Source organism: Achroia grisella, unplaced genomic scaffold, assembly GCF_030625045.1.
Source record: "Achroia grisella isolate CSIRO2021 unplaced genomic scaffold, CSIRO_AGI_Agris_v1 utg487, whole genome shotgun sequence".
Classification (NCBI taxonomy): Eukaryota; Metazoa; Arthropoda; class Insecta; order Lepidoptera; family Pyralidae; genus Achroia; species Achroia grisella.
In genome coordinates, this window is record NW_026712891.1 from 1,705,487 (window position 1) to 1,723,470 (window position 17,984).

Below are 17,984 nucleotides of genomic sequence, written 5' to 3' on the forward strand. Positions count from 1 at the left end.
TATGTGTATTTATACGTGTGCAATAATTTCTTTGTAATTATAATTTAGCCAAAGGCAACTCCTTTTAGTATTTCGACATTTGTATAGGCAATACGCCTACTATAAAGTTAAATGTGACGAACGTTGTAACAACGAACAACGATTAGATATTATTTTTACGCGTACGATGTTAAAATATTTTTAATTGTGCATATATTAGAAATAGATTTATAGAAACAGTTTCCTTTATACGCTAACCAATGTTATCTTTGGTAGCAAATTTTATATCATACAACCTAAGTATTATCCATTATACTCTGTTCATTTATGCTTAACATATTCAGTGAATTGTATTGGTATTTATTTTTATCGAATTAAAATATGCTTAAGTAATCTAAAAATATTTATATCAAAGGAAGGTATAAATTTGACTAGCGACTAGAGCCATGGCTTTGCTACTTACTGGCTTTGTAAGTTCGCTTTATATTAACAAAATGTATACCTCATATCAATCTTGAATAACATACCTTACGAAAAGAGAAAGAAATTCTCAAATGGGTTGCAGAGGGTCTGGAGATTTTCATTCAAAATCTTTTCTCTCGTTTATAAATTATTTTCCTGTCTGCACTATTTCAATAAATAAATATGCTACTAATTAATGTTATACATGTAAAATACACCAAGATTGTGTACTGAATATACCAAATATACATGAATCGAGTATAATGTTGTCAATCGTGTTAAAATAATTTTGTATATTATTACTATGATAAGACTGTAATATACTATAATTACGTAGTTTTTAACTTAATTGTTGTAATCTGTTACACCATGTTATTGTTACGATATTTCATTAGGAAAGCTAGATCTCGTTATATGCTATACTTGTCTGTATGTACAACTAAATGGAATGCAAAGACAAATTTGTTGCAAAACTTACATAGAGATACAATTCTAGAATAAGATGTTGCTCTACTCTTAATCTAAAATTTTAAGTCAGATGCAACATTTATTTCGTGAACTCATTTCAACAACAAATGTGCGTGCATCGAACTAACACCTACTAGTTCATTTTCAGACAGGCCCATTAATAGACTGATATTTTCTACTTCAATTAGTTCAAGTACCTATCACTGCCAAAGTTTTAGACATAATGCAGAAAAAATAAAATCGTGTTGTTAAGGATTTAAATGTACATTACATTATTTATATAAACTTTACAGAATATTTAATTCACTTCATAACAGTTTCTCTCAATTCACTTCTAGATTATGTTGTTATAACATATTTAGATATACGGTAGGACTATTTTCTTTGTAAAAATATGGATATGGTCCGGATAATTAAGACAAAATCCCTATTAAATGCTTCCATACAATGTGATTGTAAACAATACAATATCAGCGAATGCGCTCCGTCCATTAAAGTTGTTACAGTCGATTGTTTTATTAGTGATTTTATTTTGTGATTATTTGCTTTATAGCAAGTGTTAAAAATCGTGATCTAAAACATGGCTGTTTAAGAAATGAGACCATCCATACCCAATGCAGTATTTTAAATGTAGCATGATATTCAAAATAATTAGTAAATAAATTAATATACGTAATTCAATCCGAATACCTCTCAGTGCTTTGGTATATCTTCACAGGTAATAAACATATTTAAATGTAAAATTCTTTTATTAATTAAACCACTACGAACCTCTAATAATAAATATATATGAGAAATTTCAAAAATTACCTAATACGTGAATAGTGTAAAACAGCTAGAACAACTCACAAATTAGTAAACAGTTAATCATCTAAACATTATTCTAGCTATTCTAGAATTACAATCATGATTATTAAAAAGTAAAAGTAGCATATATGTAAATGATGGAAACATACAACAAATATGTTTAAAACAGGCTTCTCACTAGACTAAAATCAGTGGCAATATTGGAATTATTCTTGTAGAGTAAAAAGGGCTCGATTATGAAAAATCGGTTCTGAATTCACTACACTAGAGACGCGATCCAGAGCGATTCACTGTTCTTTTATTGCCACTTGGTTTTAGTGTTATTTACAGACTGTTCAATAAAACACGTAAGAACGTTATTTAATATCACACAAGATGGCGACTCCTCTAAGAATCCAGTGGTCTGGGTTTTTGATAGTAGGCAACCATAAAGGTGTGATGAACGTGAGTCCAGTGCGCACAGGCTTCTTATATACTGGACACTGATAATCAATACAAACATGTTATTGATACTGTTTTTATTTTAAATATAGAAGAGTTCTTGATTATCCTATCTAATGTTACAATTAGAACAATGACATGATTAAAACTTGTAATTAATGCATGACTATGTGTTCAAAATTAAACTAAAAAAAGTCGAAAATGGGTTAATAGTAAACTTAACTTTCGATAAGTTTAGTTATTAAACAAAGGAATATAATAATAAGTATAAGTAAATAAACATAGATATGTCAAGCATTGCAATTCCAAAGTTTTACTGCCGAAACAACGACGTATCTAAGATTGTGTCATGTTATGTTAAGTTAGAAATCCTTGATATTCATACATATCAATTTAAGAAACCTTACCACTTGGTAATAAAAATATTAGAACTATAAAATAAGAACGTTTGATAAAATGATTGCAAATAAATGTACTAACACAATATAGGAGATAACCTCATTTACATATATTTTGATACTAATTAAATTCATTGTCATGTCTGATTATAATTTAATGAATGGAATTTATTGCCCCATGCCTATAAATGAAAGCGACTGCTTGAATAATAAAGTAATCATGATGTATACACATTTTAGTCAAATTACCTGATACAGTTTAGGGTCCTTGGGAGCTGTAGAGTTTATTGCGTATACGTGTATAACTGGTAATGGGGTGTATAATACTTTCAATGTTGACTCGCAAAGTCGAAGATTACGGCGATCCCAGCCTGCACCGTCGAGGAAGACTCCGTGTACGTAAACACCTTCCTGCATACCAATCGTTCTATATGTATTTATTGAAAGATAAAAACCCGTAGTACTGTAGTAAAACAATATTCATAAACATTATATAAACGGAATATTTACCATGATATTATTTATGAGCACCTGTTATTAAAAAACTAGAACTATTCTAAAAAGTAGAAACGATGTAGTGAGTGTGGTTAGTCGTGACTATGGAGACTATGGAGTGGTTTCCAGTGGTAGTGGTGATGGTCTACGTATAGAATAAGAATAGACTAGAATAGGCAATTTTTTAGGTCATATTAAATGTTTTCAACCAAAGCTGTAAATGGACGATTGGATGACCATTTGTATAAACTTAATACCAGGAGTTCATAAATTAATATCAACTTGGTAAATATCATGTTTCTATTAAGTGTACAATTCTATGTGAAAAAGATTAAAACAATATTTGGTCGAAACACTTCGTGTAATTGGAAAAGGCAAACAAAATCTTACAAAATAATCTTCTAATGTTTTAACATTTATTAAATATTAAAACAAAATTTGGACTACCTAACACACTGACGCTTGACGGCTGGTATGGAATATATCAATAGTCGCCTATATACATGAACAGCACTACGGATGTCAAGTCGTTATATAATACTAGTAGTGCCTTTTTTGCTTTACCATTCCTCAATACTACGGTCATATAATGCCCCAGTTTTCTATACAACACCTACAGCAATTTCAGGTAAAATATTAATAAATTGTAGGAATTGTTTACAAGGATAGTTATACAAAAATGAATTAGTATAATATTTACTGCGCTCCAACACGCAAATCGGTTAAATAATTTGGAATAATGATGTTAACGCACACGATTCTTGATAATCCAACTCTGTAATTATCCGAATTTTAATAACTTAAGAAATCATCGGAATCAACGTAATGGCCTCACCCTACTGCATTATCATAGAGGTCGGCGCAGTTTTTTTCCTTTTCTGTTAACGTTTTTTTATAATGTTCACGAAACTGATTACAAACTCCTTTCATTCACTGGTTCGAATAAAGTAAGTAAGTGCAAGCAATTATTATAAATGTGAATGTAAAAGTACCGGCGGAGGTGCTTTTATTTCCTCATATGTGAACTTCGTTACGTCATTGTGCAAGGTGACCATATCCAACGCCCAGCCTTTATGGGCTCGAGTTACTTCCTGACGCATAGCAGTCAAGAAACCTAGTACAATAATATTATTTATATATTACACATCCATACTAACATCAACATATAAATATCCAAGAGTGTCAGACTGTTACGTTTTCACGACTACAAGACAAAATGAATTTAAATGAAATACGTCAAATGAAGATAGATTAGATCATGAGAACAGACATAGACAATCTTTTAACTCAAAGAATTAGACGAAATTAAAGATAAAGTAACAAAATAAATTAGAGATTTAATTTCAATACAAAAATTATGCGTAATAATTACCTTGTGGATTGAAAAAGCCAGTCATCCAAAAAGAATTAGGTCTGGCTTGGAAGCACCATGATGAAAACTGAATATTTCTCTCGAGAAACTCCGTAAACCAAAATCCGAGTGTCGACGACGACCACGAACTTTTCAACCAAATTTTTGGCACTTTAGCATCATAAATATTATCTAGAGAATCACGGAGAGCCTGCACAGTTCAATGTTAATTTTAAGTAGAAGTGCCATCAAAATATTATTGTATATACAGTTATTTGATGTAATTAGCTCACCTCATTCATAATTATAGTACCATCGATTGCAAGTAGTAAATCTTTTAGAGTGGTTCTTACTAAAGATATCACTTTTTGCATCCGATCTATTTCTTGTCGCAAAAATATTACCATCGAATTCAGCATGCCGTAGTATCTTAGTCTGAAATTAACGAAACCACATAGATGTTTATTCGAGAATCTACAATCATATACTTCTAGATAATAACGATATTCTTAGAAAACTATTATAGAAATTAACCAAATCAATGAAACATTAACAACGTACCTATCTATACAATCTAAAAAATTTTAAACAACGTAGTAAACTACTTAATTAACTATCATAGTTATTTTAATGTATAACTGCAATAGCTATAACACATGTTTAGTTTATATAAATTAGTTGATATGAAGGTAACATTAAAAAAAATATTTTGCAAATATTATATTATCAAACATTTCTTAGTATAATTATATATCTTATATATAAAATACTCGAGTCACAGTTTTCGTTCCCATACTCCTCCGAAACGGCTTGACCGATTCTCATGAAATTTTGTGGGCGTATTGAGTAGGTCTGAGAATCGGCCAACATCTATTCTTCATCCCCCTAAATGTTAGGGGTAGTCCACCCCTATTTTTTTATTTTATTTTAACGCAAAACAATGTTTGCCGGGTACAGCTAGTATATATATATATATACCTCTCCTTAACTTCATGGGGGTCAAAATTAGGAGGCACTTTATCTAGCATTTCCTTGGCCTGTCTGTAAACTGATGCCTCTCTCGTCTCTCCGCCACCAGAGCTCGACTCTTTTGGCTGAATCGAGAGGATTGTATCCAGTAACTCTTGGGTCTTATTGCGTTGATATCTATAAAATATTCATGTGATAATAATTTTATATCTACACGACTATTATCATAAACGAAACAAAGTATTATTAACAGTGGACGTCACGGTGAAAGTAGACTTGATATGCCATATTTACCGAGTATATTTAAATTCTGTGTGAAAGATGGCGACCCTAAGTCCTATAGTCCCTTGGGTTAATTTTACAATTTCGGTGTTGAGAATCTTTTAGAAATTTTATTGATAAACAAAGTTTTCTTTTGGTATCGACCAGATTCAAACTCAAAATCTTGGGGATTAAATTCGAGTTATAATCATAAATTAAAAATATGCAAAATCTAATAATAACTTAAATTATATAACATACGTTATATCTGCATTCGTGTGTAGACCATAAGCCTGAGGTGGATCAACCGTCTTCATCTTCTCAATCTCCTCAATATATTCAGGGATATTTTTGAACTTCATTATACCGTAGTTTTTATAAAATTGGTAGTCCTCAGAAAATAATTGATCAGAGAACCACACTCTACAGAAAGTCACCAGCAGACGTGTGTCGTAGTCATCAGTCACCCGACCACCATATTGTACTGCAGATACCATGTAACTGTACACCAATAATATTATTTATACAAAAAGTCTTCCGTAAGTAAAATTACGTTTAAATCATGTAAATCATACCCTTTACTAAAGAAATAGCAATGAATTAAACGTGTATCATACAATGTACATACTGTAATAATTACTATTCATGTCAATTGGCCGTCTCCTTCCGGGGGGCAAATGTTATCCTAAAAGGAGTAGTCAAAAGCGTTCTCAACTGTCGATGTTCTGAACAGTTCCAATTCCAATTCCAATTTGAATATATGAACGTTACAACGTTGGATCAATTATACCAATAGAGTCGAGCCTACCACTGTCTCTTCTATAAATAGAAAATTATCACCGGAGAGTCAGAATCTTCAGTCATCCAAAAATATAAATTGACTAATAGTAAATCACTAGGCCATAACTCTCTCAAGAAAGAAGATGTAACAGGTACAGGTAAATTTACAAGATCACAGAACACACCGCACAGTTGTCCAACTTATAGATTGCCCAGGTTCCAATTGATCTAAATGATTTTGTATAAACATACAAGACGCCAGCCAGTCTGCAGAGTTAAACTCGTATGGAATATTCCATCCAAGCGGGCCAAACTTTCGTCTTTCTTGCACAACGGTATGCAGGAAGGAAATTGTGTAAATAAGTGGCAAGTAGAACGGACTGTCGCTGTAGTCGAGGAAGTCCTGACTCATGGAGTCGTAGGTTCTCATTAGACCTGCCTTTATACCTGAAAGTACAATTTATGTATGAAAATTCGGAAATAAAGTATATTACAACAATAAATATAAGAAAATAGAGCAACCAAAAAATATTTTATTTGGCAACGTACCTGAAGGTGGTTCACAAGTATACTTGATGGACATTTGGAGTAGAGTTATGGGAAACTTATCGTGAACTTCCGTAGTTATCCACAGTCTAAACGTCTCATGTACTTTTTCTGGCTCTTTTTCCAATTCTGCAAACTGCTCCATAATCTCTACCATGTATTCTAAACCTAAGTGGCAGTTTTGTAGTAATACCCATAGACCCTGAAAACATACATATTTTATTTTCTGTTTATGATTTAAAAATCATTTATATAAAAAATTACATGCAATTATAGAGTAGCACATATTGCGAAGTTAAAATTTTAAATATCTATTCGATATTTAGATTTTAATAACAAATAAATTAATAAGTTGTTAATTTAAAATTTCTATTCTATATTAATGTACTAATAAAATATAATTACTACAAGTACCATACCGCATACTAAGGGAGAAAAAACGAGTTTCCTGAACATGCATAAGACTAGTTATGAAATTGAATGAAGTAAGATGTGTTTAAGTTAATATCCTTTAATTTGCGATTCTCTGTGTACCTCATGTAGCACAAATTATGAAGGCAGATAAATGTCAGATAATAACTAATATAATATTAAGTTAAAATAGTATAAAAAAACCTCTTTCAAAGCTCGATCTATAAGCTTCCTCGCGTGAATCTCTTGCCCTTGGCCCATCGATATCGAGGAACAAAGACACTCCAAACGTTTAGCTGTAGTTTCAATAGACGGCGTTGGATCAGATCCCATTGCAAGAAACCCAATTAGCGGGACGAGAGGTCGTGATTCCAGAACCATTTGCTAAATAAAACACTAAGTTTAATTCACTTCCCATAAAGATCAACTATTCTTATGAGTTTGCAAATTTCATATATATATTTATACATTACTACCATAATTCACCTTTAGAAAAAATAATATGAATTTTAAATATTTATTAATAAAATGTTACACAAATAAAGATACTTTCTCTAAGTCAACCATAGAGCAACAGAGATTTATGTGGACAATGAAAATAAAAAAAAATAGCAATGTAAGAAAACTATAATTCACATGAATATTACACACATCAAAAATTATACATAATTTTCAATAAGTAATTATTATATACTAGTACATAGGTATAATACATTAAATATCATGAATAAGTAAGACCTTGATACTGATGGAAACGTATAAACTTTGTATACCCGATATATAAATTGAAACATGGAAAAAATATTATATTACCTCATAATTAACAATAACCGCTTCAGAGAATCTAGCACCCATTGAAAATACGACGTATTTCCTAAAAAAATGTTTACATTTATTTATTATTTATTAAAAGATACATGTAAATTAATATAACAGATAACATCAGCGTTTCTTTTTTCATAGTAAAGTTTCTTTACATACATGTAGTTCTTATCTCATATCATTTACAAACTCTGTGCAAACATCAAGCTTTATTATCTATTGCAGAACTTAAACCTTGTAAAAAACTTAGTGGTACTTACAAACTTTGTGCAAGTGTTCTATCAGGACACCATGCACGTACGATCAATAGTTTCCGGAACACGTCCAGAGAGTTATATCCGTCGGGCAACGGCTCATCTTCAGGTGCTTCTTTGTCAAACCTAAATACAATTTAGAAAAAAAGATGTTCTTAACTGAAAGGTGTTTTCTAACTTGGCTTTTCATTTTAAAAAAGAAACTTTCAATAATCAGAAAGTACCGGCTTTCAATATAGGTAAATGAAAATTATATAACGTCACTGTTGTCCTATATGGTGTAATCAAGACGTTATCAACTATCGACATGGAAGTGAACGCAATAATTAACAAGCCCGCATTTCGCTGGGTATATTTGAATTCAATATGGTAGATAGCATAACCTACCGCCATTTCTTATATCAAGGTTCGTAGTCGGTGTGTTTCCACCACAGGAGAGTCAGTGACAAATATAAATTGAGACACAAAGTACATATAGGTCTATTGGTATAAATAAAATTCAAATCAGTCTACGTTGGGCCTACACCCTCTAAATATAGATAAAACGTCAATAACTCACCAATTTTTCCAACCCTTTTCATTGTTAGTAACTTGATTAAGAATATTTGTGTACTGTCGAAGTTCTGATAACTGCACCAAATTTAACCAAGACATATCTGTTACCCATTTAAATGGTTTGGGTGGACACGCATTTAGATCTAAAGCAGCACCTCCTACAACATATATGTAATTACACGCTTCTTTATAGAATATAAAATAAATGACTATGCAGTGGTAATAGAATACTACTAATCGTCTTTACTCATAAAATATAATGTAATTTATTAAAATTTAAATTATATTCTAACCCTTTATCAATATTTGGAATTCATCGTAGGTTATGTATTCCTTCTGCAAGTCTATCTTCAGAGTAAGCAGCAGTGTAAATAAATACTTGTGTTTCTCGTAAAATCCTCGACTTATATATTTAAATACGTCGTAAGTCTTGAAAATAATTAACTTCAATTAGTAAAAAGATATTGCAAAATCTATTACAACAAGTACAACAAATACATATATCACATTAATTTAATTTTATTGTTAGTTATTCATATTATATCATAGTATTAACAATATTATTTAATTGCAACGGTATCTGTAGTAAGAATTTTTAGGCTTTATAATGAATTATAGTTATTATCTAAACTCTTTTTACTGAATACATTTCCTCTACTTAAGCCTCATTTAAGTATATCTACTACATAAAATCTATTACAAAGACTAACCAAATAATCAATGATGAATGCAATTCTTCGACTGGTGATAGGGCTCTGAGGAGATCGTTCCATAGATATGTCGAACCGCTCTAAAAACTGAGCCAGCGATGTCTGATACATGTTACATACAAGCGACATATTGCAAATTAAGAAGTACAGCACTGAGCCACGAGTTGCCACCGGCCGGAACTCTTCTCTAGCAGCGTTGATCTTTATCTCAGTTTCTTTTGCTACATCCAGTTTTTCTTTTACCTGAAGATCGTTCAAATAAAAGGTGCAGAAAACCACAATAACAAAACCAAAATGTATATATGAAACGGCAGTAGATTCGCCCCTGCCACTTCAGATTGAAGTATACCCAAATATAGGCTACCTTACTATTAATAAAAAATATTTACGATTTATCAAACTAATATTCACAGTTTGGAGACAGTCGGATCTGAATACATTCAGAAAAATGTAGGCATGTCAAGTATTGCGTTCACCATCACACAAAAATCCTAAAGGTATTATTACAACTGCTATCCCATTTAAGGTTACCAGTGCAAAGTCTGACACGTCAGCCATCAGGAATTGAAACGCATGATCAATACCACTTGTGCCAAAATATATTCTGGTTAGCGTTTCTAATATCTTTAATAGACGGTTAGGTACTATTTCTTAACTAATAAACTATTTGATAATAAAATATGTAGGTGTTAAAAATACAAGATCTCACGTACTTCAGTGGCCGTAGATTTAGTGACATTAAGCACTTGTATCAAAGATACGTCCTCAACCAAAGAGCCCTGTATAGTGGTCAGCTTGTGTAATAAGTTTGCTTCTAATTCTTGCATTTTTCTGCGGTTAGCGGTCACGTCCATTATTAACTGAGTGCGTTCAGCCTCCATTTCTGCCTTCTCCGTTAAAATTACTCTTCCCAGTAACTGGTCTTCCAAGCCTGATTACATTATTATAATATACTACTATGATTTACAAAAATTCTCAACATCGGATGACCTCGGTGATATAGCGGTAACTTTCGATGTTCGCGAGTTTATTCCTCGTACGATGCAAACACTACGTGTGTTTTATGAATACAATACGAGTTTATGAATACGAGTGTTTGTATCGATCTCAGTTTGCTCTATGTGTATTATGTATTGATTTACAAAAAATAATAATTTAAATATTGCTATCAGTTGTCTAGTGACCATCATACAAACTCTGTTTACCTTTGGACTAGATGGCGCTATGTAAACTGTCCAAAGTTATTATGATTATTTTAAAAGTACTAACATCTTTATGAAAATGCATTAATTATGAATGTGTTATAGAGAACTAATTACTGATAACAATAGCGCATTTCCTATAGGTATACATCAATGTTATCAAAAAGAAGATCTATTTATAAGAAAAATATCAGTGTTCAAGGAAAAAATTCCCGGAAAACATCGTACGTATATACAACATAACAATAGGTGAAGCTACTGAACATTAGATTTAGCATGACGATGGCGGATTGTTATTTCGCAGAATTCCAATATCATACCTTGCATTGTAACAGTAAAGTCGATTATTGAAGTTCGTGCCGAAATCTCAGGAGTATAGGCGGGGTTGGGTAGTTTCGTTGTTATGTAAATCTTATGACCATGGGTCACGTCGATTTCTTTGTCACCCAGTTTCACCTAAAAATATATAAGATACATCTTACTTCGAACTTCAATGACAAGAAAATCAAAGAAAGTTAGACATACCTTAAAAGTAGATCCGATTTTTATATAATTACGTTCCAATATATTATCTAGTGCGGGGTCCAATTCTTCAGCTACATCTTCAATTAACAACGGTCTACCGAGTGAAACGCAATCTTCTATATGGTTTCTGAAAAATAAGGACAAATAGAATTCATATAATACACGCACGTGTAGTTTATGTAGACATCGACTCTAAATGTGCCTCTAAATTAATTCAGAGCAAAATAAAGTGAAAGTATTATTCAGTTCACATCAATGTATTTTTATCATCATAGCTTATTTTATTATCCCATTTTATTTTTACTGAACTTTGAGCTTATGTACTGTTTACACCAACATTATATTAAAAGTTTCCTCAGAGTAATAACTTATTTGTGCATTCAATACTGAGTATACTTTATTCTGTGGAATACCAGAGAATAATAATAGTTAAATATAGTAGTATAATAATAGTTACAATAAATAAATATACGTAACATGAATTTACTAGCATGTAGATTAAATAAACAAAATGGTACCTGAAAGTATAATAGGATGTAAACTGACCTAAAATATTTATGATTTAACGTAGTAACGATGAGGTCATTAAACTTCTCCATATTCTTTATCCAGATTTTTCCTTGAGTCTGCGGGTCGATGAGCAGCGGGAAACGAGACGCCTTCGTTACGATGATGCCGTTTTGAATTGACAGCTCGTCTGTCGGTAGTCCGCATAAATTCCAATCACCAATCTATAGAATAATTAGCTTTATGAGAAAACTGATAGTTTTATGAATAAAATTAATATACCAACATTAGTAAGTCCGAAATAGTAGGTACATACCGAATATTCTATTTAAATTGGGGTATGTTTTATTACATCTTCATACTAATATTATAAATTCAAAAGTGTGTGTGTCTAATTTTTACCTTTTCACATCTAAACACACACAACTAAACGACGAAAAGACGAAGTTGCAGGTAAGAGGTAGAAAGTAACTCATCTCACCGCCTGATGGAGAACGGCAGCGAATGTAGTGCAAATAATAATATCCCAGGACAATTCACACAGCACCAACTAGTCCCAAGCTATGCAGAGCATGTTGGACAACTGATATAAATACTTATACTTTTTTTTTGTATATACTTAAAACACCCAGATTGATACAATTATACGCATGAATACAAATGGTAGTTAAGTAAAAGGTGTGCTAAACCGCTAGATCACCGAGGCCGTCAATTATGAGAATAGACGCTAACCGTAGCTGTATCCGTGAGTTGGTCTGTGATATTCAAATTCATAGAGACAGGTATTTTCCTTCGCAACAGTTCAGCTAACCAACTGCCTATCAATAGCGAACGGAATTCTTGGTTAAAAGGTCCAGAATACGATAGAAACCTGTAAAGTTATATTTTGTTAGAATTATTACTGAAAATGAAACATATAGATATAAATAAATAGAAATAAATAAATGAAACGTACGTACATTGTTATTGGTTTTGCCTATACAAATAATATTAAAACATATTCGGAAAAATGTACTTATCGTTCAAAAAGAAAGTACTAGATAAAGTTTTATATCTGAGAATTTGGAATTTTGCCAAGAATACTAGAAATATATCTATAGTCATTACAGTTTCTACTTAATAATATAGGTACGTAAATAACACTAAAACCATGCATGCATACTTAACGTCGTAAATATGTCCATAATATTATAATAACCACATATACCTACCACATAGTGCTCTACATACATAGCTCCGACCAACGTTTAATGATAATATTATCAAAATAGATTTTTATCTCCATCGTAACGATTAGGGTCATGACACAGGTCAACACACTCGTATTACGCATTGACCTTAAAACTTTGAATTTCATATGAGAAGAATATAAAATTTGATTGGCCGATAGGAAATAAGTGGAAGAATAATAATCAAAATTTTGTCAGTTCATACTTGTACAAATTATACTATAATCCGCACATTAATCGCTCCATGGTTATAACTAATTTTAATAAGTCATTTAATAAAATTCATTTAGTTGTTTAAGTTTTTTTTTTTAATATACGAGTACAGTATGTAACTGAAATGGCATGTGTGCGTGATGGAAAGTGCTCACCGTCACCTATAAACATGACCAGTACAACGGTCATCAAAAATGTATGTGATACCATTCCTGATGACTAATATGCTATACCTCCGTACACAGCAACCGTAACTCCCATATCTCACCCTTTTAAACTGAAAAAGAGGTTATAGACACTAGATCCAGGTCTTCCGCGCCTCGATAGGAGGGTGCAGATAGGGCTCTATACAATGCTTCTACATGAGTACCTTTGATGCCGTTGCCCCGCCATCAACCCTAGGGGCAAAATTCTGCCTCACCTGAGACTGGCATTGCCCCCAGAGTTGTTGGCGAGACAAAGAGGCAAACTTTGTAAAGCTAGTTGCTTTGTAGCAGGAAAAGGTGAAACAGTACAGACCTTTGTAAAAGACTTAGTTTAGTACAAAGTCTCTTTCGGTCGAAAACGTTGCCCCAAATATCTTACATACATACATATACAGATGTAAAATAATGGATGGATGGTAGGGGAAGGGGTGGGGGGGGGGTGGATTGTCAGCAACGTGGACTAATAAACCCATTGCCAACAATATACAATGTCAGGTTGACTTCCACGCGATTCTCTCTGGAAACCATTGTGATAAATTCATGGCCACACTGGGCTAACTGACCTGACCTCATGTTTATCTTATCCTCCACTGATACCCCACCAGCGTAAATCGTTAGCGTGGATGTGCGCATTATTCCATTATCAACCAATAAAGAAAACATACCCAGTGAGCAACAATATATCGCCGACCAGCCTCTCTATCTCCGATTTGAACAGCGCCGACTGCTCCGTCCACCGAACTCTTTCGCCACTAAGACCATTAATAAGTGCAGTGGCGGCATCCATCTTCTGCTGGCACTTGGCTGCATCATCCAGTACAGCTTGTTTCAAAGCCATGGCGTCGTCGAACTGCTTTTGTACTGCAGCCAACTCGCGCTATAATTAGTAATGCTTTTAAGTTGCATATACCTCGAAATATCGAAATATCAATATTGCTGGATTGAAGTATTTCAGCACTATAATTAAAATAAAATATTTAGGTGGAAACGTTTAATGTAATATAATATATATATATTACGAATGATCATCTCTTTTGAGAACCCACTCCAAAAAGAGAAGAAATTATTTTTTATGTAAGTATGTTATATAGATGTTACGCATCAGTCTCTCCAATTGTCAACCAATACGAATTATTGTAATTGTTATGTAAAAAAAATCCTTGCATGACAGTCGCATTATTATTTATTTGGTAATAATCGATAATAGTAAACACCTAAAGTAAAAAATATTAAATTTTACTTGAAAATACCAATAATTTTAACCGGTCTATAAAAAAATGTGTATACAAAACGTTGCTGTAATTACAATTATTCGACTAATAAATCCACAAATATCATTAATAAACATTATTGTACAACAAAAAGTGGATCGCCCGAACAGGGACTTGAACCCTGGACCCTTGGATTAAAAGTCCAATGCTCTACCGACTGAGCTATCCGGGCTGTGAGTGTTGTTACGAAATTTATTATTACATTAATAAATACAAATACTGAACTCATTGAAACCAACATAAACTAATGAAAAATTAATAATATCATTACATGACACTCAGGGCAATAAATAAATCCAGTAATATTTTGTTTGGCCGTTGGCAACGAAATAGTGAAGCCGCCTGCGCTAACGGTATACTGCAGCGGCCAGACGCGGCGCGGGCGGGACCCTAATAGGACACGAACAGTATGATCACAAAGTTAAGATAATTATCTCGTGCATTGTGACAACTTCTTTGGTTTCCAGAGAGTACCACTTTGAAATTGACTTCATGTGTAATGTATATTTCAGCAATGCCGCTACAAGCACAAATTACTAACAATAAATCTATCCCCTTTACTCTTCTCTAGTAGGCTAGGAGAGATGAGAGATTTCATTAAAAGTAATGACATATAGACCCTAATACATTTCCAACGTTAGATTCTATTATTATAGTTTTTTCCTACTATCCATTTACAAAATCATATACTTACCTATCTAATATTTAACAAACGTTCAACAATATATAACATTGTTAGTCTTTATAGGCCTACTAGGTGAGAAAAGAAAAGACCAAGGGAGAAATGAATGAAATTGAAGAAAACACTAAGCATAATAAAACATAAAAAGAAATCATGAATGAACGTTACTTTACAACGTACAAAAAGTGAGCTTTACCGGTATTTTCTCAACATGGGCATATCGTAATAAAATATTAATTACTTCTTTTTGACCATATATGTATTATTAGATATAGGTATACCGACAGTGTAATTTGTAAACTACAAATAAGTCCTTAGTTCAGCAGGTATAAATATAGAATGTAAGTATAGTTTAAAAGTTTATATTGTTTACTTGAAGATTTTACACCTCCCAAAAACATTGTTTAGACCACAATTCAATCTTTTTTTTGTCAGACTTTTTTCCCTCGACGCCGGCTCTTTTCGTATTCTTTGTAATCGCTTCATTGTGTTTCCGATTTACTATGGTCTGTCTTTACTAAATTTTTAGAGTTGTGTGCTTCAAAATTTAGAACTATATCCTTAAGCTTTGTAGACGTTTATTTTATAGATTCAAAGATATTATATCTATACAATGTTTTTTTTCAGTCAGTACATAAAGAAGACGTAATATGATATACATTATTAAGTAAACATTACGTTTAACAACTGACAAAACAATATTACCATATTTATATCGCAATGTATGCAAAACATTATCACATTACAATCACAATTAATGTTGACGATATGAATAGACTTCCATTCGCGTAATGGTAAAGTCACTTTATATTAATCTTATTTCTTTTAATGCACTACCATGGTATATTATAAGATTATATTTTTATTTCATTTCATTATTTAATTTAATATTATACACATATTTAGGTCCAATTATATATACATACCTTAATAACTAATGTCTATAGAATACAATAAAATATAAAGAGATATGAAATAATAGGCATATGAAATCCTATAGCAAGAACGGATGGTCAGGAAAAAATAATAATATAATAAATTTACGTTCATAAGCCGCTATAATGTCCTACATGAAAAAAAACTATTTCATCTACTTTATGTAAGTTTCATGAATTAATTCAGTAAATAATCGAAACGGAACCTGAATTGTGAGTTACCAATTAGTTTAACCCGTTTTTTTACTATTGTATGAACGAGGTTCCTTCCATTCAAGACTTTTTATCCGCATGTGGCCTTTCAATAAAAGAGCACTATGGTTATTTATTCCTATGAATATAACAGTAATACTCGTATAATTTTATACATTATCACAGTCATATGAGTTTTTTTATGAGTAGTTAAAAATAATGCTAAAGGTAAAGACAAATAAGAAATTTCTTTTTGGATCGAGTTTCCTGCATGGTTATAAAATATTGAGTAACAATGAATTGAGAACTACTTCTTTTTGGAGTTGGTTGAAAATAATTGGCGAATTGTATTTAGATGTATGTATTAGGTACTAAGAAATATGCCGTAATTTAACTGCTGTTTATTTATTAAAACTTCAATGCACAAATGATTACACAAATTAAAATGCACACAGCAGACTTAACACTTTGAGGCAATTACGAGGCAATTACATATTATCTCATTTTTTAACCTAAACAAATCTTAAAAATCAAGCTAGTTCGCGATTGAAATAGGTGAAGCTATAAGACCTAAAGCAGACAACTTTTTACCATATCTGCTAAAGCACACATACCTAATTTACCGAAGTAAATGAAAGAACTAACAAAATATTATTTTGACAGGCTCGGTGGTCTAGCGGTTTAGCACGCTATAGTTCCGCGTCGCGCGTTCAATTCCTCGCACGGTGCTAACTTTTGTACTCATGAATATGATACTTTGTATCGGTCTGGTAATTTTTAATGTACATTATGTATTTACAAAAAAATATCGAAGTATTTATATTATAAATAAAATATTTTTTAACTGATATACATTTTATATCAGTTGTCTAGTATCAATAACACAAGGTTTGCTTACCTTGGCGCTGTGTTAATTGTCCAGGGTTATTATTATTTTTGTTTATAATATTAATGTATTTTTTTTTCATCTAACCTCCTTCGCTTGCAGCTGAGCTTCAGCCGACTCGAGCTCTCTCTTTGCGGCCTGGTACTTGCCCTGCATAACTGCTAAGTTGGCCTTCAAAGGCAGGACGTCCTTATTCACAGAGTAGAACTGTGCCATCGCTATGGTCCATGAAATAAGACCGGCGACATTGCCGCATGCTACTTTAGCAGCTTCGAATGTGTATTGACTATATTAGAACAATATACAATACTCATTAGTAAACAATAGGTATATATATTTTTCATGGTGTCGGTGAGTTTTGGTTTAGCACAATGCCTTATTTCCAATGATTGTGGTTTCGAAGTATTGTATAGTTTATTTTTAATTA

At 32.1% G+C, this 17,984-nt stretch overlaps 1 protein-coding gene and 1 non-coding gene across 2 annotated transcripts in view; both read right to left on the reverse strand.

The window, feature by feature from the left end:
* Positions 1–13: 13 nt before the first annotated feature.
* LOC131845843 (dynein axonemal heavy chain 8) overlaps positions 14–17,984 on the reverse strand; it is a 52,572-nt gene continuing 34,601 nt past the window's right edge. The window contains exons 69-90 of the mRNA XM_059194978.1: positions 17,645–17,843; positions 14,257–14,468; positions 12,676–12,814; positions 11,983–12,167; positions 11,437–11,563; positions 11,232–11,367; positions 10,423–10,640; positions 9,710–9,952; positions 9,293–9,428; positions 9,004–9,157; positions 8,451–8,570; positions 8,182–8,242; positions 7,573–7,752; positions 6,961–7,159; positions 6,597–6,858; positions 5,893–6,132; positions 5,380–5,547; positions 4,695–4,836; positions 4,423–4,612; positions 4,043–4,164; positions 2,805–2,966; positions 14–2,198 (exon numbers count right to left, since the gene is read on the reverse strand). Of these exons, the coding sequence (XP_059050961.1) occupies positions 2,073–2,198; positions 2,805–2,966; positions 4,043–4,164; positions 4,423–4,612; positions 4,695–4,836; positions 5,380–5,547; positions 5,893–6,132; positions 6,597–6,858; positions 6,961–7,159; positions 7,573–7,752; positions 8,182–8,242; positions 8,451–8,570; positions 9,004–9,157; positions 9,293–9,428; positions 9,710–9,952; positions 10,423–10,640; positions 11,232–11,367; positions 11,437–11,563; positions 11,983–12,167; positions 12,676–12,814; positions 14,257–14,468; positions 17,645–17,843 (3,721 nt within the window). The 3' untranslated portion in view covers positions 14–2,072. The remainder of the gene's footprint in view (positions 2,199–2,804; positions 2,967–4,042; positions 4,165–4,422; positions 4,613–4,694; positions 4,837–5,379; positions 5,548–5,892; positions 6,133–6,596; positions 6,859–6,960; positions 7,160–7,572; positions 7,753–8,181; positions 8,243–8,450; positions 8,571–9,003; positions 9,158–9,292; positions 9,429–9,709; positions 9,953–10,422; positions 10,641–11,231; positions 11,368–11,436; positions 11,564–11,982; positions 12,168–12,675; positions 12,815–14,256; positions 14,469–17,644; positions 17,844–17,984) is intronic.
* Trnak-uuu (transfer RNA lysine (anticodon UUU)) lies at positions 14,962–15,034 on the reverse strand. Its single transcript has one exon. It is a non-coding gene; the product is annotated as a tRNA-Lys (tRNA).